At 39.6% G+C, this 21889-nt stretch overlaps 1 protein-coding gene and 1 long non-coding RNA gene across 2 annotated transcripts in view; one reads left to right on the top strand and one right to left on the bottom strand.

Moving 5' to 3' along the window:
* Nucleotides 1-21889, top strand: part of epha10 (EPH receptor A10) — a 170684-nt gene that overhangs the window by 139886 nt on the left and 8909 nt on the right. The window contains exons 7-11 of the mRNA XM_080862529.1: nt 363-636; nt 2559-2667; nt 12706-12761; nt 15760-15885; nt 20873-21058. Of these exons, the coding sequence (XP_080718655.1) occupies nt 363-636; nt 2559-2667; nt 12706-12761; nt 15760-15885; nt 20873-21058 (751 nt within the window). The remainder of the gene's footprint in view (nt 1-362; nt 637-2558; nt 2668-12705; nt 12762-15759; nt 15886-20872; nt 21059-21889) is intronic.
* On the bottom strand, nt 17024-20073 carry LOC308384148. Its single transcript, XR_013969271.1, has 4 exons — nt 19324-20073; nt 18815-18956; nt 18366-18453; nt 17024-17778 (listed from the first exon to the last, which is right to left on the bottom strand). It is a non-coding gene; the product is annotated as an uncharacterized lncRNA (long non-coding RNA).

The following is a 21889-nucleotide window of genomic DNA, read 5'->3' as shown; positions in this document are numbered from 1 at the left end:
CTAAAAACTTTACACGGAGTCGCACTGTTACTGCCTTCTGGAATTTTTATAATTTATTCCCAAAGCAATGAGTAATGCTCCCTTATTAAAAGCAAGTTAAAAACTCCTAACTCGACGTGCCAAACTGTCTGACTCTTTGAAACACTGTCTCAATAAATGAAACATTACCGAAGCCTCTGATTTTGTTACAAAGTTGTCTTGCACATCTCCCAGAATTACAAACTGTGCCTCGGAAACGAATGATCCCTCTCACAAATGAATTCCTCCTACACGTCTAACTCCTCCACCTCTTCCTCTCCTGTTTCTCTCTTTTGTTGTTTTTTTTCCCTCCCTCTTTCTCACTTCTCTTTCGATCTCTGCAGGAACAAAAGGATCAGAGTTATTCTACTGTGAAGACTGCCGCCACACGGATCAGTGTCAACAACCTTAAGCCCGGCACCACATATGTCTTCCTCATCCGCCCCTTCTCAACACCAGCTCCTTCCTCAGCCTTGTCTTCTTCCCCGCTCTCATCTTCCTCCTCTACGTCCTCTTCCTCTTCTACATCATCCTCCTCTTCATCCTCATCCTCGTCCCCGCCGCCCATTGATTACGGGGCGTACAGCACTCCCCTGGAGCTGCAGACACTTGGCGAGTGTGAGTAGCAGTTTTATTCCTCCTCCCCCTTCCCCTCCTTGATTTCTCTCCTTTCTCCCCACTCCCTTCTCTTAGACCAGGCAGATTGGGTAGGCGTTCGGTGCAGGCACCTGGCCAGCCCACACAATGAGGCGTGCTGCTAGTGAGACAGATATGGGATGTGACTGTGTCTAAGATTATGTGTGAAGATTCAAGATATTAGCAGTAAGCCGTGAAATGTTTCTTCTTTGCGCCTGTTGATATAGTGTCCCTTATGCCACCTCAGGGTTTGGCTGGTATCCTTCTTGTTTCTTGCCTTGTACTTTTCACAAATATATTTTTTTCAACCATTGTATTTCTCCAGGAAGAGGAATGTTGAGAATTTATAGTATTATAGCGGTGTTGCTTCGCACCAGAGGGGTGCATTACTTTTGCAGAAACTTTTATAATGTGTGATCGAAACGTTTTGTGATTCCTTGATACAAATTTAGGCCCTACCTCCAGCACTCTCTGTGCTCCTGATCTGACCACTTGCAATTGTGACTTTATCATGGACCTCAAAATCGCATCTAGCTGAAAAATTAATCTCCGTATCAGAATGACTGACCATTGTCCAAGCTCTAATACAGCGAATTAGATCAGGAGTTCAGTCGGCACCATTAGGTGTCTAAAGCCTTGATTATACTCCGTTGTGGACACGGACAGCTGGAGACTCGATGACCGGGAAGCCATAATATCAATTCTCTGCTGACAAGTCTGCGCGGTCACAAAAAAACAGCCAAGCGCACAGACATCTGCACCGACCTTCGCGCTTCCCGTGTTATGACGACATTTTGTCACTCAGACCGAGCAGACCCGAGTGGACTCGTGGACGTGGAAAATATAACTGAGGCTTAAGGCAGAAAAATTGACACGAGTGATGTGAACTGTGCACATGCCATCATGCACCCTCTCACAGCGTTAAAACAGCTTCTGTCTTAGCCTCATACAAGTTTCTCCTCTTAAAAGAGTTTTGACACAGTAGACACAGTAGAATAGATTCAAATGTGTGAGTGGCTAAAAGCGGTGCTGACGTGCACGAAGACACTTCTTAAAGGTTTTGGCTGGCTGTCCAATTCAAGAAGTTTGTTTTTGTTATTCGTGGGTTCATAAAATCGCCCCACATACTGCATCACCAACTAACAAATCATACAGCTTATTACATTTATCTGTCAATTAACTTTGTGTGGGAGACGGTGAATATTAATCAACACTGACATTTAAGCCTAAACAGCTTGGAATTGTGCTTCCCACTCAGTTAAGAACTGACCAAATCATGCATTACATGCACGAAGGTAAAGTAACAATGAAAACAAAGGAAAGAAACTGTAGGAAAACACATCTCAACATGTCGTCCTGTCAACCTTAAACCTGCAATAAAAGCTTGAAAATTACTGCATTGTTTGTGGCTGGATGTTTGACTCTGTGCTTTAAGGTGTAGTTTAAACTAAAATGCAGTTTGGATAAGTAACATGTTCATGAGAGGAACCAGGTGTAGGTAGTGTAAGAAAACAGGATGTAGCAGGCGCCCACTGCAACACAGACGGGTTCAGCGAGCTCTAAACATTTGAAACTAACATGGATGAGAAATATTTAAAATATGAAAATGTGCATAATTGTATGTCAGCTGATACACTAGAGTATAAAACAGCATCTAGAACAACTACTCAGTGACTGTAAAGATGAGGCTGTTCTGTTGATGTCAGTGCTTCTTGTTTACTAAAGCAAAAAAGATTTCTTCATAATTTGTCCTCAGCTCGTGTTCTTCTTCAGCTGAATGTCAGCAAGATCATGTGCACAAATGTCCCTGTGATTCTTTCCTAGGCTCATAACTGCTACTTATGTTGTTCGGTTAAGGTGTGTGTGTGTTTATATGTGTAATAACTACGTTTTGTTATTTGCAGTGGCACTGGCGTCCAGTGAACAGAATCCGGTGGTGATCATTGTTGTCGTGTCTGTGGCTGCCCTCATTATGCTGCTCTCCATGGGAGCTGGACTGCTCATCTGGAGGAGGTAGATATGAATATACTGATGTAAACATGCACACAGTAGATTAAGTCCCTAGCCACTCCCTATGGTTCGTGAAGGCCTTCCCAGATTTTAGTATCTTTTTACACACTTCGTACGCATCATAGACTCGGCTGCATATTAAGTTAACCATCACATGCAGCTCCATCTTAATCCAGATTATAGTAATCTGTCTGTAAGAGAGGATCCTGTAAAAGGACCATACATTAACAGTGATTCTGCGTTGTGCAGCCACGCTCACCATCGTTTAATATGCAACATAAAGACATCAGCTTGATAATGGCGCTGTCCGCACCCGGGGGAAAATGTTGGCAGGGTCAAAACCTTCTTTGATCATTTTTTTGGCTCGAAGTTCATAGTTCTTTGCTCTCTAATTAGTTTCCACATAGAGAAATGGAGCTGTTTAAAACAGCTGAGATGAAAGGTTTAGGTAGTGTCACTTGTATAACGGCAGACACATGGTTTGCAAAGTGATTTCGCTCTACCTCTTGGGTTTACACTGAATCAAAGGGTCTTTTTTTAACGTTGTTTTATAATGAGAGTGGAACGTTCAGCTTTATTACTCTACCTTTTTCAGTAAGGATGAAAAACTGTTAAACTGAACTAACGTTTAACCTTAAACCAAAATGACTCACAGCTAATGCAAATTACTCTACTCTTTTTCTGCATATTGCTCAGTTTAATTAAATTCAATTTTTGTTTCAAATTATTATAGTTATTATTGTTACTTATTTATTTATTATATTCTGTTTTCTTTTAGTACAGCTGGGCTTAAAGTGGCAGTCTGGTACAATTAGGTTCAGTTTGGGTCATTTTTAATGACGCAATTTAGATAAGATAATTGTTATGATGGAATGTTTTTAAAAAATTGTAAAGTGGGGCATTGTGAGCATAGGTGTTTAAGTAATTAATTGGACTTTTAGTCCTCAGGTGATTAGTAGATGTTGCTGCACATTTCCCTGCAATGACTACATTGGTGCCACAGGCTCATGCATTGCAATATATTACTAAAGACAATGTAGGCAATCATAATAACTGACGAATACATATTAACATAACTTGCCAGACTTGAGTGTCTTGACTGTTAAACATTAAATGATTTTATGATATGGAAGCTGAATATCTTGTCGTGTAGTTACATGTTTTATTCAGCTGAGCAGACAAAGGGAGTGAGTGGATTTCTGCTTGTTCCAAACATTTTGCTCTTTGACTCATGCCCAACTCTGAATTCTACCATCTCACCTCAAATACGCCTACACAGTAACACACAGACTCGCAACTCTTACTGTACTCTCAATCATATATGCAGCACATGAGTAGAGGGCAAATATCTATTCCCACACAGTACACATGCACGCATATGTTTTTTTCTTCTTCCATTTGGCTGCAATTCAACTGTTCAGTCTGTCCAGCGAGATTTTCCAACACATTGTGCAAAGATTTGTCTGTATAGCTTTTGTTCATCCTCTTTTCTTTCTCCGTACACACACACACACACACACACACACACACACACACACGGATACACTGATCTTCACTGAAGCTGCACTCTCAACCATACAAAGTAAAGTGGGCTTTTTCCACAGCTACACTCTCTGTATGTGTGTATAAAGAGGGGCTGTGTTATAGACACCACGACCAATTCAAGATCCAGACAAACGGGGCAATGATGGATTCAGCTGGGCGAAAAACTGGGTCCTGTTCATTCACAGCAGCGTCATACACATTGGTGGATATCAGTCAAACATTTTTAAAGGAAAATATAGGAATGGATGTACAAACATTCGCAGACATAGTCAAGTGAAGACAACAGCACTGTAGTAGGAAAAGCATAAAATTCAACAAGGTGCTTATTCTCAGTAGACACATACTCTGACACACACACAGCACAAGTATTTAAATAAATTCTTGCTTTGAGGAAGGCAGCATCATGCCCTTGTGCACAGCATCACAGTGAATAATAATGGTTATCTTACTCTTTTATTTCCATCACTGCATTCATTGCAAGTGGTCTCCATTGTTCATCGCTGCTGGACCATTAACTAGCTCTTCATGTTTTGCATAGAGACAAAGGGAGAATGGTGTGATGCCTCAATTACCATGTTCGTGTTCGCAAAGACAGCCAGCTTACAGCTATGGCTGGAGGGTCTCAGTTACATCGATCTGCCTGTTCACACAGACACATGCAAATGAGTTCCACTGCACACACATAAAGGCATGGATGGACACTGGCAGCGAAATGCATTTATGGCACATCACATTTATGGATGTGCCCTTGATGCTATGCACGGTCCTCAAACCTACTTCATTTTTCACTTTTAATATAGAGTGCGTTAGTTGTGCCTCTGTAATGGACATGGGGTTTGTCTCTCCCTCCTCTTAACCCCTTCTGTTCCTGCAGCTCTTAGAGTCCAAAAAAAAGGAAATTATTCCATTTTATTTATAAAGCGTCATATCAGGCCAAGTAAGGTAAAGACGCTACAATAATACAGAGAGAAAGCCAACTATTTGACAACCCCTTATGAGCAAGCATTTGGCAACAGTGGGAAGGGGAAACTCCCTTTTAACAGAGAGAAACCTCCAGCAGAACTTGGTGCAGCAAAGGTTTGAGGTGAGGGGATGGCGACAGGACCAGTGATTTTATTTTCTGTGAGTTGGTTTGAATTACCATATGTGGGTACACCACTACAACAGATCGTGCCATATTTTACCGCATAATTGGTGTATTTAACTTTCTGCATCGACTATTCTCTTAGTCTTTAGATCTCTTGTGTTGGACAACCTATAGCAGTCTACTGATTAAGTTTAATAGTCAAAGTTACTATTAAAACAACGAATATTTTAGCATTTCTGTACCAGAAGCCCTAGAATTGCTTCCCATTATCTTGCAATTTACGTATGCAAGAAAATTGCTTTAAGGCTCAATCAAATCTCAAAATAGTTGCTGATTGCTTTTATGGTAATACATTTACTGATGAACTGAGAAACTCTTGCAGCTCAGTCTCACCATTATAAAGATGTTATTTAAGCACAGGTTCATCATCAGTCATAGTCACTTACAGTGACATACAAATTATTATGAACTCTTATTAACATAAAGTGGTAATAAAAACAGATGAAAAGTGGAGGGGGCGTGATGAGATAAGAGAGGGTATTTTGTATTTTCTTCACTTTGAAACCTCACCTTGATGCTCTATCCTATCATTTACACACATACACACAGAATCCAGTGGTGCCTGACAGAGTTTGATAGAGCCAGAGTTCCAGGGCATTGCCCAAACATTCTCCAGGAAGCCCAGGCTTGACTGGTCAGTGCAAGGATTGTTTACCCTTCACCAGCCACACCAGCATGCGTTTCTGTGTCTTCTGATTGAATGTGTGCGTGTGTGTGTGTGCGTGTGTGTGTTTTGGTGTCTGGTGAGTGAGTTACAAGTTATCAAGAACAGAGGATGGAGAGGAGTTCAAGAAGAAAGAAAGAAAGAAGCAGGAAATTAAAGATGAGGGTCATTTCATAGGGCTGATGACACTTGGTGACACAGTAAAAAAAAAAGTAGGATTCAAAGGGGAAGAGATGGGGAAGCTAAGAAAAAAGGTCTCAAACAGCAGTGTATAGGTGCATGCATATGTTGAACAGATCAGTGCTTTTATGTCTGGAAGTTACTTATGCATAAAGCCATTTTGTCAGTCTTGCTGTTTATTATTCACCAGATAGTGTTTAAATTAACACCTTTGTAAGTAATAACTTACAAATGAAGCTGAAACTATATTTGTCTTTATCTTTGTGTGAGAGTAGGTTTTAGAGTAACACTATTTATCTGCCCCAAGGGAGAGATACTTATGTGGTAGCAGGGCTCATCCGAGTAAAGCAAAACTCAGCAGTGGAATAAAGTGAATCTCATTATACTAATGGATAAAAGTTAAAGTGTTCTCTTTTTTTTTTTTTTTTTAATTACCTAATTTTACGTGCATTTTGCCATACATATTGTAAATCTCCTCCGGCCTAATACCTCAGCTAGGATTCTATTCATGCTCTCTCACCTATTATTCTGCACCTGCATTATTCTAGGATATGTAGGCACGGAGTTGAAAGAGCTGACATGGAAGCAGCATAATTTACATGACATCCATCTTCTATTTTGTTTTAAAGTTCTCACCCTAAAGTGTGAGTGACTGTACCTAAAAATGTACAGCTGCATAAAAGTGCATGTTATTACTAATTTTATAATTATGATCGATTTTTGAAGTTGCCATAGAAATTGATTAAATTAAGCAAAAGCACACACAAAACCTATCAAACTATTCTGACATCCTCGACCAGCCAGCTGAGGCCTTTCTGTGTGGAGTTTGCATTTTCTTCCTCTGGGCAGCAACTTCCTCCCACAGTCCAAACACACACACACCAGGTCAACTGGTGATTCTAAATTGGCTGTAAGTGTGAATGTGAGCGTGGACGGCTGTCTGATGGGAGCCCTGCGTTCCCCGAATAACTCGGATTTTTTTTGTGTAACACCCCCTCAACTCCCACTCGGAAAGTTGAAGCAGAACAACGTACCCCCGAGTTATCAATCCAAGATGGCGGCACTGAACATAAACAATAGTAAAACTAAACTTTTAATCTGTACTGCCACTGTTTTGTATTTTCAACTCATTAAGTCATACGCAGAGCAGTGATTAGTCTTTATCTCTGAATATGTTTTTTAGTTCTAATAGCTCGACTATGCTAAGAATCCGCTAACTCGGGAATAATGTCGCTCACAAGTCCTGACATCTGAGTTCTGAGGTGTCTGGAACATGGCAAGAATCTTGGCCTGTGATATCTGCTTTAGCTCCCCTATGATGAAGATGAGGTAGATAATTAGAAGAAGATGGAAGGATGGACCTTTTAAAATAAGGCTACTTGGGTGTTTCGTTTGCAATGCTAAGGTTGTAGGAGCTTTAGCTTTATTGCCAGCCATAAGATGAGGTGAGATGATAGCATCAATAAATATTAAACATGTCCCCCACTTTGACAGGTATCAAGCTGTCACTCACTCTATCCACACATGACAAGGGAGTGGTTTTTAATTGGCTATCGATCAGATGCCAGGATAAGACGCATACATTCATCGGTGCCCTGGTTTCTTTTAGTCTTCTCCAGCTAACATAACCGGTTTTGCCAAAATGGTTAATCAGGGTACTAAAGGCTAGAAGTATATGATTTATAGAGAAAGTCTGTTTTTCTGCTTGATTCAGATTTTTTTTTTTTGTTGTTGTTGTTGTTGTTGTGTAGAACATTTCTTTCTCTAAAACTATCTAAAAAAAAAAAAAAAACCTCACTTAACCTATTCATTGCAATAACTATATGTCATACAACTAGAACAATCAACATTTTTGCTTCCATAGTTAATGCTATTCACATAACCAAAGGGAAAATCTACTAATTTGTTAAATATAGCAGCAAAATTTTAATGCAGTAGTTTTGCTAGTTGAGTTTTACAGATATTCTACATTAAGGTTTTTGCAAAAGTATTGAAACATGTCTTAAATAAACATTGTGTGGCATTTAAAACAGAAATTCCATCCACTTCATGCATATGACATAATATTAGGAAATGAAAATGCAGATTTGTGAAAAATAGAATTGTTGGCATAGCTCAATTAAATTGACAGGATTTCACAGATGTGAATAATGAAGTGTCAATCAACATGAAAAGTTTGTTTTCCCCCCTCCCAAAGAACATATCTGCTCATGAATAGGGCTTAAATGAATTGGGGCAGGGATAGCTCAGTAGGTAAAGTGGTCGCCCCATGATCGGAAGGTCGGCGGTTCGAATCCACTTAACGGCTACCCTGAGGTACCCCTGAGCAAGGTACCGTCCCTACACACTGCTCCCCGGGCGCCTGCTTAGTGGGCTGCCCACTGCTTCACTGAGTGAATGGGTCAAATGCAGAGAAAAACAAGTAATTTCCCCATGGGGATCAATAAAGTATCCATTATTATTATTATTATTATTATTATTATTAAAGAGAAAAGAAGTCTTGCCAAAACTAACATTTGAAGAAGCTGAGCAGACAGTGACAGAGTTTGGCCAGAAATTTTAGCATTCACCATCCACACATTTCCTTCTGCCATCTGGTTCTTTTGAAGTTGTGAAATTTAAAAATCAGTCCAGAATTCTTGTAATTCTAGTTTTAGAAATAGACTGCAAGGTCTGTTTACAAAAATTGAAAGTATATTATATGATTTTTTGTACTGTATGTTTACTTGATAGCATCCACTGTATTCCAGTGATTAGATTTTAGAGAAAAATCTGTTTTGGATCCAAAGTTGTGTTGAATGACTAAATTCATGAAAAGAGCCAGAATTGACAATGGCACCCCCTCCTTGTTTTCTTCCCAGCAGCGTCTGCTCAGGCTCTTCCAATGTAACTCCTGCTAGCGTGGTGCTGCTTTCGACCTCCTTCTCCACCCTTCCTCCTCCTCCTCTTCTTTCTCCTCTTCCTCCCTTCACAGAGCTGATGCCCAGGTACACTGGCATGTCTGTAGTCTCTTTCTCCCTGCTCCCCTAGCCCCACATTTCTGTCTCCTTTCATTTCCTCATACCGAGAGAATCATAATAACCATTTCTTTCCTTTTTCATGAAGCGGTTCAGCACAGTTTTATTTATATCCTCGCCACTGCGCTCCACCGAGATCTGAAATCAAACTAAAAATGTAAAGGCCAGTCATATTGATTGATTGATTGATTGATTGATTGATTGATTGATTGGTAATTTATTTCAACATGTGAACAATATACAAGTACATTTAGAAAAGAAATGAGAGAAAAAAAAATATACTATACAAATTACATACAAAAAAACATTCTGATTAATTTACATGTTGAAAGGGAGTGGGAATTCATACTCAATAAGAAGCAACCTTCCAATGAGTACTACTTTGCATCTGCTATTTCATTTTTGTCACATATATGACATTTCAGAAGAAGAAAGGGAAATGGTCACATAAATCAATTTATGAGTCTTTTTCATGCATCCCTACCACTACTCCTGCTACTACTACTTTCTACTACATCCTTCTTTGGTATTTGGTATTAGTATTCATGCTTATTAGCTTGTTGTCACTCCTTTAACTCCTTATGCCTAGTGTATCATATTTGATACATGGGTTTTTGTGAGTTTTTGAGACTTTGTCTCTAATTTGAACGTATATTTTTAAGAAACAAATTGCAAAAAGATGCCAGATGTAGCTAATATGATAAAAATTAAAACTCATATATGCTAATTGATATTAACTCTTATTTTTTAATTTTTCAGAAGGTTCAATAAGCATACTATTTTAAATATATATATATCAATTTGTGGCAGTTATTTAATGAGTACAGGGCTTAGATGGTTGATTTATCCTGCTGTGTGTCCTAGCTTCTGTTTTTCTGTTACTTTTCTAATCTCTGAGATGCATATTTTTCGTCTCTCTTTGCTTCTTCCGCTGCTCCTTGCAGTCTACTTTATAGGCTATACTGTGTGCCTCTTCAAGTTTCAACTTCCTTGCATAACCTTCTTCCCAATTATCCTCTTGTTCGCAACCTCTTATTTTCATGTCACTTCCTCTGCCTCTTCGTCGCAGCAGTACTTCCTTCATTTCTCTCGATGATTTCTCCACTGCTTTGCCCTTCTCCCCTTGCCGCGTTCGCTATTTGCTCCCTTACCTCCACTCCTCCCTTTGGTCTCCTGCATCTTGTTTCTCTCGGTACCGTGGTGCCCTCCATTCTCATCTTCCTCCCATTCCCACCCCTTGCTCCCTTTACGCTGTGCTCCCTTATCTATTAATTCTTGTCTCCTCTCTCCGGTCTGATATCTCCTGCCCTGAGGAGTTGTGGTGCATGTGTCTGCTGGTGTGTTTTGACAGACAGGGTCCTGACCTTGTCTCAGACCCAACTGCTACACAGGCTGAGGGATGTGTCAGCCTCACCCTCAGCCACGTCTCTCCTTATAAAAACTCACGGGGACATGCACATGCAATATAACAGGATCCTGTAAAGCGCGCACACACACACATGTGCGCCCACATGAATTTGTGCAGACACACTCATGCACAAACGACACACATTAACATTCCCATGTGCACATACATACGACTGTCGTACTCTCTGTATACTCCCTCTCAGCTGTGCACCAGCTCTTTGTGTAGTGCAGATATATTATGATGTTCACATTAACACATGCCTGCCTGAGCAGGTATAATATTGTACTTAAACATAAATCTACACCTCAGTGTCATCTGTGCTCGGGCCTTAACTGTGACACGTTGTGACTTCTTTGTCAAAACAGCCACAGCAGTCTTTGCTAGCCATGGCAGCAGAACGTTAAGTATGTTCCATGTTCACTTGTTGATATTATTGATGCAGATATACATACACGTCTGTTCTTTTAAAAGGCTTAGGCTAAACTGATTTGCTAAAGACCTGAAGGACGAGGCACTCTCAAGATTGGCATTTGAAGAAAACTTTCAGATGTTTGTACTTGACCTTCTCATTCCATATAAAGCATTTAAATGTGCTATGCAGAAATTTTAAACTACCCCTCATTTCTTTATATTTTGCTTCCAAGGAGCGAAACTTTCTTGTAATGTTTTTGAAAAGGTTTTGAACACTTGGTTAAACAACTTGGTATACCTTAGCATAGTTTGCAGTGTGTCCTTAAAAAAGGGAGCAAACTGGACAAAAGAAGGGACAAGCCTGAAACACTATCTAATGCAGATGAATAGTATCTGAAAGTCATGTGTATAAGAATTAGTGTTTAGCGAAGCCTCATCAGAAATGGTCTAATGGGTAGTGTCAAGATACCATTTTTAGGAGAGAAATACAGGTATACCAAATTATACAAAAACTGGACTGAAAATCAGTGGCAATGGCACTCATCGAGTAATAAATCGTTTTGGTTAAAATCATCAACAAAATCTATGGATGACATCAGGAGAGAGGTACAGCATTGAGTGCCAATAGCCATCTGTAAATTACGATTCCAGCCAGTAGCGTTGGAGATCTCGTCAACACTGATGGAATTATGAACTCCAAAAAAACAAAATACAGTCAGATTTTGATCCGCCATGCAATGCCATCTGGAAAGCATCAGATTGGGAACTGCTTAATTTTTCAGTATGACATTAAAATCCAAACACACTGCCAATGCAGTAAAAGCACAACTGAATTGAAAAACCCGGACCTTACCATTACTGAATTATACAAACTCTGTTTCTGGCTTTCATGTTGTATTTCCATGTATGTTTGCGCATGCTCCAATAAGTCAGCGCAACATTTTCAGTTTTCCTATGAATATACAAAGAAATGAGAGGAGGCTTGAGACTTTTGCACACTTTTATACTATATTTTGGTATTTGTAGACTATATTTTATTGGAAACCGGTTGTTAGAAAAACTTCTGATGTTGTTAATTTATATCCTCAGTAATTCTTTAGTCTTGTTTTTCCTCTATTTTTCTAATCTAAGTAAGTTTGTTAGTAGCCAGCCAAATGTTAATTTGTCACTGACAGTGTGAGTGTGCGTGGCATTTGTGTTGCATGCAAAGAAAAGAAAAAGAAGCTTTTTTCAGCCAGAAGCCATCAACAGTGAGATCCTATTGAGCTTGCTCCTCTTTAGGCCCCTGTGGTGACAAAGGATGAGGACAGTCCAGTTGCCAAAGTGTATATATATTCATTTCTTGGATGAAAAGTTATTCAAGGTGAAACAACAATAGTGTATCAATTGCAAGGCTGTTGGTGTGAGTCGGTGGCACACTCAAATAGGCAGGATTGGCACTGAGCCTCGGACTTTTCTGATGAGTGAACACTTCAGGGGTCTTTATGAATGCTTCTCCACATCCTTTCTCCTCTGTCAATATTCTCATTGTTGCTTCTTCTCTCTTGGCAGTTACTACTTATAACCATGGCTCAAGATAAAGAGCAGCTGATTCTGCCATTTACCTGTGTCTGCTAAATGGGATTAAAAAGAAACTCTCTCTGATGACCGTCTCTCTCTTTCTTCGCAGGCAATGTGGCTACAGTAAGGCTTCTCAAGAGGGAGATGAGGAACTTTACTTCCAATGTAAGTGACAAAAGTGATGATTGTATTATACAGCATCACTGTGTCTGTATAAAGTGTATGGGACAGGAGGCGGAATCTGAAAAAAGGCTTTGTCTTTTCCTATTCCAGTGCGGGAATGGCATGTGAACACACATGCCCGTGCATTACAGATGACTTTTGAGGCATTAAGTAGCGCCGCAGCCTTGATTCGCAATTCTGAGTGCATGCTTAGCCAACTCTGAGCACACTGACACACTCCATTGGGTGGTGTGTGCGTGGTTGAGTTTGATGGGGAGAGATTGAAATCAGGAGGAGGAGGAGGAAGATAAAGAGCCGGAGATGAGGGGAGGAAAAAGAATGGGAAAAAAAAAGGCTAAAATCTCATGAACAAGGCAGGCAACAAGCGAGATTGTGCTTCAAAAGCAGAACAGTAAATGTTGTTGTTTTACAAGGTTGTAAATGCTTCTTTTTTTAACCTCTGGTCACAAAGCTCTTAATAGGTTTTTTGTTTGACAGTGACAGATTGAAACAAGTTTGACATATCTGTTCCTGTTTGTGTGCGGGTTTGCCTGTCAGTGCTTTGCTAATGTGGTGGCTCTGTGTGTGTGTGTGTGTGTGTGTGTGTGTGTGTGTGTGTGTGTGTGTGTGTGTGTGTGTGTGTGTGTGTGTGTGTGTGTGTGTTTTAGAGTTTATTTATGTGTGTATGCATGCAGAGTTTGCTTTCTCTCCTTTTTTTTTTTAATTGTGTGTGAGTGTGCAAGCGTGTGCTCGTGCTCATTTGCGTTGTTTAATCTCCCAGCATACTGAGCCCTCTAGAGAGGTTTGGAGCACTATGTCTGATGAATAATGAGCCGAAGCCATGCGAATGGGAATTAAATCTTTCCAAACAAAGACATGCCAACAGCTGACAAGCACGTAATATACACAAACACAGAAACACACCGAAACATTTTTGGCCTGCTTTTCAGAGACACACACACGCACCTTTCTTTCCGAAACTTGGACACCCATATAAACATTTTTTCCTCATTATTCAACACAAAAGTCCGTTTTGCGTTCCGTGCATGCAAACCCAGTGCAGCATGCTTTCGCGTTCCTGCAGGTCTGCTTTGTCCGAGAGCTGGAAGCACGCAAAGTAGTGGGTGTTATGATTTTTTTTTTTCCCATCTGTTCGCCTGCCAGACTCTTAAAACACATTCTACAACCATATATTAACGCGTGAGGACAGGGGAAGAGAGACGAAAAGTGAATAAATGAGCGTGTGAGTAATAAAGTAGAGGAAGAAGGAGGGGAAAAGGAGGGGAAATGAGTGAGTGAGTGAAGGGCGCACTAAGAGGTTTGAGGGATTAAGTGTGATGAGGTGAACTGGCAGAGAAGGAGACTCATCATAAGTGACACTGCTCAGAATATTAGTTTTATGTCAGAGTATGTGACCTAGAAATATTCAGCACATATTCCATGAATGCGAGGAGAAGAGGCTCGTGACTCATTTGCAATGCCATCGATAGTCTGACTCTGCATAAGAGAGCGACGGCAAGAGAAGGTGTGTAAGGAAATGAACGGAGAAAGACACAAAGAAGTTTGTGTTCTTCTGTCTATAATGAAAGAAAATGTTCTTGAATATGTTTCAGTTTCCCTTCGAGTGTGCCTATAGCAGTAACTCGGTGAACCCTGAATCTAACCAGCTGCTGCAGTGCATGTGTGATGAATGAACATGAAAAGCTAAATGCTACAAAGGTGACTTTGCTAACAAAGCTATTTGTTAGTTAACCTTGAAAAGTTGGGTGTTGATTATAGTCAAGTAGACCTGCGACAGACAGGCGACTTGTACAGGATGTACTCAGCCTATGGCAACTGGTCCCCTCACAGCTCTGAATTAGATCAGCGGAAGAGGATGGATGGAAGAACATTCAAGCAGACTGACCTTGAACAGTTTATACTACAAATGCAGATTGAAGATTAAGTCCTTACTGGAGTAGAGATTTTTCCTGGTATGTGGGCATATGTATGATGTAATGTTGTATTTGTGATATTACGCACTGGGTTTTGAAGTCCTGCTGTGAAGCTTCAAGATGAGCGTTTCCATCTTTGCTAGAGGGGGAAAAAAACGGATATGGCAGGAAGGGGTGGGTCTGACTGTGAAACTGCGTGCTCATTGGGTAATGACAAGTTGTAAGCCAATGACTGCGTGCTTTCATACCACAGGTAATCCTCCATTTTGAAACATGGTATGAACAAAATTTACAAAATAGTCTCAAAATGCATGACTGAGCCCATAAACCCAGAGGTCAGCTGATTTCCCATCGACGTCTGTAAGACAGGAAATCTTTATTGCAACCACAAGTATCGCCATCTGGTGGCCTTTAGATAGAATGCAGATTTAAGGCTCAGCTTCATGTTTCCAACCCAGATGCTATGTGTTTTGTGCATTTGTGTCTGATTTTAAGCTACTATAGGAAAGAACATTCAGTCCAACACTTGAATAAAAGTGTATATATAAAAGTGTATTATAACCTTGAAAAACTGACTAAGAACTGAGATATTTACCTTAACCCTACAGTTATATAGAGCTATGTAGAGTTTGATAGAAGAAAGCTTTTCAGCATTTTCAAACATCAATGGTAAAACTCTGGTATTGATTTGAGGCTGGAGATCAAAGAGCAAAGCCTTCTTCCCAGACACAACATTTTGGTCTAATGTTCAACTATCATACACAGAGAAAGTCTTTCTTGAAGGAGACAGACATAGCAATTCCTTTCACTGATGGTAGCCTCAGTAGAGCACAAAGCGATGCAGACTTTAGAAATGCTTTGCTTTGTGTTGAGAGCGAGGTCCAGCCAGTCTGGGAGTGTTTCTTTATATCTAATGTGGATATGTTGCTGCTGGGTACTTCAGACGTTATAAAGAATGTGCACAATAAATGATGTAATGTCTTACAAAGTGTAGAAAACACATGTCTCATTTTATATCACCAGTTTTAAAACTATATAAATATTTTTGTGTGTTTATACCACTGCAGTTAAGATCCCAACACGGAGGACCTACATTGACCCCGAGACTTGCGAAGACCTACTTCAGGCTGTCCATGCCTTTGCCAAAGAGCTGGACAACTCGAGCATCAAGATCGAGAGAATTGTGCACACAGGTACATGATTATACACAAGAAAGCATCTCAGATTCCACTATTCATCCCAGAGATGATGGTGGAGGACTTCACCACTCGGTGAAAGGGTGCGTGGGCTCAGCAATTTTAGAGTGGGGTAGAAGAGAATAGAAGAATAGAAAAGCCCTTTACTGTCATTGTACATATTCAATGGAACTGTACACATGTTGTTCATCCTTTAAGCTCCAAGCTCCTTTAAGATTGAGGAGAACTAGAAAGCTATACTGTGGTTTAACAAAATAGCATCTAGTTTGTTGTAGTATTAGTGCACATGACATGTGAGCTTCCATATCTGAAAAGGCAACTTGCTGGATAATATTTCTGCTTTGAGAGGTTTTGGAATCACACTGAAAAAAATATGTTGTTGGATTTACTTAATTCAATGGTGGACATTTGTTGCACACAGATGTTTTGCTTTGGCAGCAACTTAAACAATTGAGTTAAATTAACACAATTTATTCATGTTCAATAAACCTGTGCAATTTGTGTTGATAAAATGTGACTTAAACATGTTTTGATGAAGTAATTTGAGCTCTTGAAATATTTTAATCCTTCACAATTTTCTCACTTTATCCCAACACCATTCAATAACTTTTACCCAATACTACTTGGTCACTTAAATGCTACATGTTATCTTCAAATTACATTTTGCTATTATATTCTAGTATCAAATACACAATTTTCAAATGGAGGCCTTATAACAGATTGTATTGTTCTCTTCCAAGATGGTTGCTGGCATCCACCAGTAACCTTTCAAAACAAAATGTCTAATTTCACTGCATTGACAGTAGGTAAAGAATTAAACTGACATTACTCCTCCACTGAATCTACATAAATCAACAGTTAAATAATGTCAGTTCTTCCGTGTTCTCTGGAATCAATCACAGCAAAGAAATTAGACTGTTTCTTTTGAAAAATGTTGGGAAAGAACAAATCAAAACATTCTATTTAAGGCCTCTGACGTCAAGATTCAGTTAAACAACAATTATAACTAAACAATTTGAGGTAATGTTAGTTTCCATTAACATTAAATTAGGTTACTGAATTGGCAAACACCTTCCTATTAACATTACCCATTTTACCATCAATAACTAAAGAAATTAGCACTTGCAGGTCAAAACCTTTATTCAAGAGATGCAAAAATAACATTGATACAGTGACTGTCAAAAATTACAGCACTGATCATACTGTGACATCTTGGTTCAAAACAGCACACTTAGAAATATTCAACGTTCTTTACTTCAACTGAATGAAGCTGAAAATACCATTTCACACGACCCATATGGGATATTTAGACTGCATAACTGTTCATGCTACATCTCTTCACTAGTAAAAGAAAGAAAAAATACAAAGAGAATTTTAAAAATGCTGCCAAAATGCTGTACAGAGCAAAAGGAAAAACAAACAACAACAAGAAAAACGGCTCGTCCTCATGGCAGTTGCAGAGTATATAAAAATGAACCCTGCGATCTGTTCCTGGAATTGAGCTTCAAAAATGCAGCAGAACAAGTGTGAGATTTAAATGTCCTCTCACCTAGAGCTGATCAGCTTGCATGCATAACAGTGAGCTTTCCTTGCAGGAGCAGTTTTGTCTTAGTTGTGAGTTTTTCTTGAGAGCTGAGTTGCATCCAACTCCATTACCACCCTTTGAATCACCTCAAAAGTGTAGCAGAGTTGTGATGGGTAACTCATATTGAAGGAATAAAAAAGGTCCAAACAGCATGGCTACTGCAAAGGTCACGTTATCCAGATCTTGAAGAACTACTATACCCTCGATGATGATGCCAACATCAGAAAAGTCATTGCCTGGTGCATCCTCTGGAGACAGATGTTCATTGTGGTTTTCTCAATCTGTGCAGTGGCCTCAGTCAAGTCCTGGTTAAACACAAAACATTTCTTTAAGATTCCTTTTTAAACTCATCTCTTTTGAATCTACCAGTTCTAATGTTAGAGTAATTTAAACCAATGCAAGCAACATAGTAAATAGCTATAGCCAAAGAGTTGCCTGCCATGCTGCCATTCATGGTCTAACAGAGTTTCTAAGACAGAGTGAAAAACATAATAATTTCAAATGCTTTACATTAGTTTTTGTTAGAAAGACACCGGCCCATCAGAAATCCAGGTTATGTCACTCAGAAGATGTTAGAATTTAGACTTTCAGCCCCACAATTTGGTTAGCTGTTGGTCTTTTTTTTTTTTCAAACAAAACCTAATGTAAATATTGGTGGGATTTTCCTTTGTTCACTAGAATGACAAATTTAAAGTTTTTTCACACTGATGTGACCCCTAATATAAGGGGGTGGGGCCTCAAGGGGGGGCGGCCGAGTTCGCTACCAGGCCTCATGTGAACTTCAAATTATTAAAGAGGACTACTGGTCCTAACCAGTCCAATGAGGATCAAGTGGATAACTAAATGCATTTTTAAATGTTGCAAAGCCACAATCTACTCATAAAACACTCACCATGAACTCCTGCACCAAGATGTTGCAATTGTCTTTCACACAGATGCGGAGCACTTTGATGAGACTCCCTTCGAGCATTAATGTCATCCTAAAGTATTATAACAAAGAAAACAGAGATTTGTGAACTTTTCAGTAGCACAGAAGAAAATGATCCCAGACAAAAACTTAAACCAGTCAACATGCAACACCAGCATCTACAAAGAAATATCAAAAGTTCCTGTTTGACATCAACTTTATGGATATATAGTTTCCAGAACATTTATTTTTTTAAAAAGATAAATTTTTCTCAGTGGGCCAGTAAATGCATAACGAAAATTATGGCATCCTTTCGGTGGAATCAGTACTCACGGGTAATAGTTGACTGTTTCAATGGATGCAGCATAAAAATCTTTTACTGACCTAATGCAATACATATACACTTTGTAGTTAAAGAATTTTAAAGTTCTTACTGTCATCATGGCAGCTACATCCTTTAGCTTTGTGCCCTGTTCCCCCAAACACTTTCAGCAGACTGTCAGAGAGAAACTCAGCTCCGTCAGAAACCTTGACTGTAAAGGCAAGGTTGGGATGCACTGGAATGCTGCATTTCATCTAAAATGACATAAAATTATTTTGAAATAACAGCAGGCACTGTGCTTGGTTAATCAGTAATGTTTTGTTGAATAAAAACTGTGTTTCCAGATCTTATGGGATTAAAAAAATCCAAAGATGTTTGTTTCTGATTTGCAACCCAAGAACCCACAAGTTACAACCTCATTTTAGTTCAAGTGTGCATTAATGTGAGTCCAGTAATCACCTTTCTGACAATACATACAGGTTAAACCTATGGCAGATTTTGGATTTCTCAGTTGTATTAATAGGGTGGTCTATTTGAGTATGCATGCACCTAATAATTATAAAAAACCTATTATAATTAAGTTACAGAAACCTTAAGCGAAAATAGAATATACTTTCTTACCATAACACCTTGAACCCACAATCCATCAGCTGACTCCTGGTGAAATGCAGAATAGAGGTAATCTCTCAATGTGCAGCAAAAAAAAACAAAAACAAAAGGACAGCAGGTGAGGGCAGGAAGGGTAGGGATGTAAGCTAGCATAATGCCACTGATGATATTAGCTAAAGCTGTTCAATGTCCAAAATCTCACTAACACCACGGTGCAGTAAATACACAATGTAACTGAAGAGTCAGTTGGCAAATCTATTCACACAGAAAACCAAATTATGTTGTGAGTGCCTCGTAATTAGGTTTAATGTGATATTACGGCTCTTGTGCCAAAGACAAATTCAAATGAAAAAGCGCCAATTCTTTGACAACAGATAAAACAGCAAATAAGCTAACGGCTCTTTTTTAGCATGTTACATGGCGGCACTCTAGACGTTTAACTACATTTGGCTGAAATATGGTAAACATTAATTCAAAAAATCAAGACATACCAAAAAACGTAGAGTTGGCTGCTCGACTTGACTGAGATGGATGCATTTTTTAAACCACGATCCAAAGCCCGCGAGATGAAATCACGCGTGGTTTCACGAGATTTAACGTTGCTATCTTATTGACTTACTTCACCTGAACATGATATGAACAATTTAATACACCCTTTCTGCATATCATGTAGTTTTTACACTATATAGTTACATTTATCTTTAAAACATGAGGCAATTGTGTTAAATACATGCAAGATGCTTACATAAATCCAAGAGATGGCCAGTCCCTTTTTTTCAGTGCATAACTACAGTGAGCGTTTCCTGTTCAAAAAAGTAGTGAACAAAAACATGTTGCGGGCATTACATTTAAAATGAATATTTTTTTTAATTAAACAAAAATAAATCCATCTCTCATGTTGTCTTTGTAATATTTATGCTACATGAAATATTAAATAGATTGTGTTGAATAACTCCCTCTGTTTCATTTAGATTTTGCTAAGCATGCAAATGCATTTTAGAAATGAGGATATAATCAAAAGCAGTATATAGCACAGTAGAAATTATGAATGACAACCAATTTTAATCCATTAATTTTCCAAATATTATAGCAAAAATGCTAAAATATATTGTCCTGTGTTAAAAAGAAAGCCAAAAGTATTAGAAACCTTTCAAAGTCAACTCTGTGTCTTTTTGCACTTTCTCTGAATCTGCTTTGAGGCTGAATTGGCATCCAGTTCAATCAAATTTGGGAACTTGCAGACCTTTGCCAAAATTGCGCTAAACTATTGTGGCTATTGTATTTGCCTCTAGTAGATGCTTCAGTGTTTCACCTGCACTCTACTCCATCTTTGATCTCTCTTTGATCCCTTTGTATTTCATCTTTTTCTCTCAATGTCATCACTCTTTCTTCCCAACATGAAGTAGTATTTCTTCATCTAAGTCTGGCTTCCCCCTCTATCCCCTTCAGTCTAACCCTTACTCATTTCGTCTCGCATTCTTTTGATGTTTTTCTCCCTCAGCGCTCTCTTTCTGTGCATCCGTTGACACTGATCACGACCTCTGTTTGTCTCCCCCCACAGGTGACTTTGGGGAGGTGTGCCGTGGCTGCCTGAAGTTGCCCAGTAAGAGGGAGCTGCCTGTGGCCATAAAGACGTTAAGGGCTGGTTGTTCTGACAAGCAGCGCCGTTCCTTTCTTAGCGAAGCTGGCATTCTCGGGCAATTTGACCACTCTAACATAATCCGGCTGGAGGGCGTTATCACCACTGGTAAGAAAGGAGGGAGAGAGGGATATTGTGCAGAGAGCAGAAACAGAAAGGTAGTATAGTAGTAAGGGGATACCACTGGGAAAAGAATGGGAAAACAAAGGAAAATGGGTATAGATGAAAAGAAGCACAGAGTGGAAAAAAACATAGGAATCCAAGGATCAGGGAAAAATTCTACAGTTTGACCAGCTCAGTTGTTGAAGGAAGTAAGGCTGTTGAAAAGGGGTAATTGGGATTTAAGCATCTTAAAATTGCATACAGAGAGGGTAAAAGGGAGTAGCAAGGGACAAGGATTGGGAGGAGCGCTAAGACACTCCAGATACCTCAATAACTCACACGTGGAGGGGGTCAGCGCTTACAGCAAAGAGGGCAAGAGAGGAGGATGGAACAAGAAGTAAAGTTTGAAAAGGAGAAAGCAGGGTGGGTAGATGGATGCCTTGTGCTAGCAGCAGCGGAGCTACATCAAGGTCTATTTTCTGCTGACAGATAGCAATTGAGGTCCAAGAGCGAAAACAGAATGGAAGGAGAGTGGGGGAAAAAAAACTTGAAGGGAGGAGACTGACGAAAGAGACATGAGAGTCACAGAAGATGAGGTAGAGGTTAATGGGAATGGCAGCTGAAGGGAGAAGCTTTAAGGAGTTTGTGAAGTTTTTGTTACTGCCGCTGCGATGCTTTTTGGTGGTGTGTGTGTGTGTGTGTGTGTGTGTGTGTGTGTGTGTGTGTGTGTGTGTGTGTGTGTGTGTGTGTGTGTGGGCACGGTGCCCCAGCACACTCTGTGCTCAGTAGGATGGCAGCAGATGTGCAGGGTACAGTAATTGGTGCTAGAGACCCAGC

This window comes from Rhamphochromis sp. 'chilingali' (genome assembly GCF_963969265.1).
Source record: "Rhamphochromis sp. 'chilingali' genome assembly, chromosome: 17".
Classification (NCBI taxonomy): domain Eukaryota; kingdom Metazoa; phylum Chordata; class Actinopteri; order Cichliformes; family Cichlidae; genus Rhamphochromis; species Rhamphochromis sp. 'chilingali'.
Note: the sequence above shows the minus strand (reverse complement) of the source record. Positions and strands in the feature narration are given on the sequence as shown.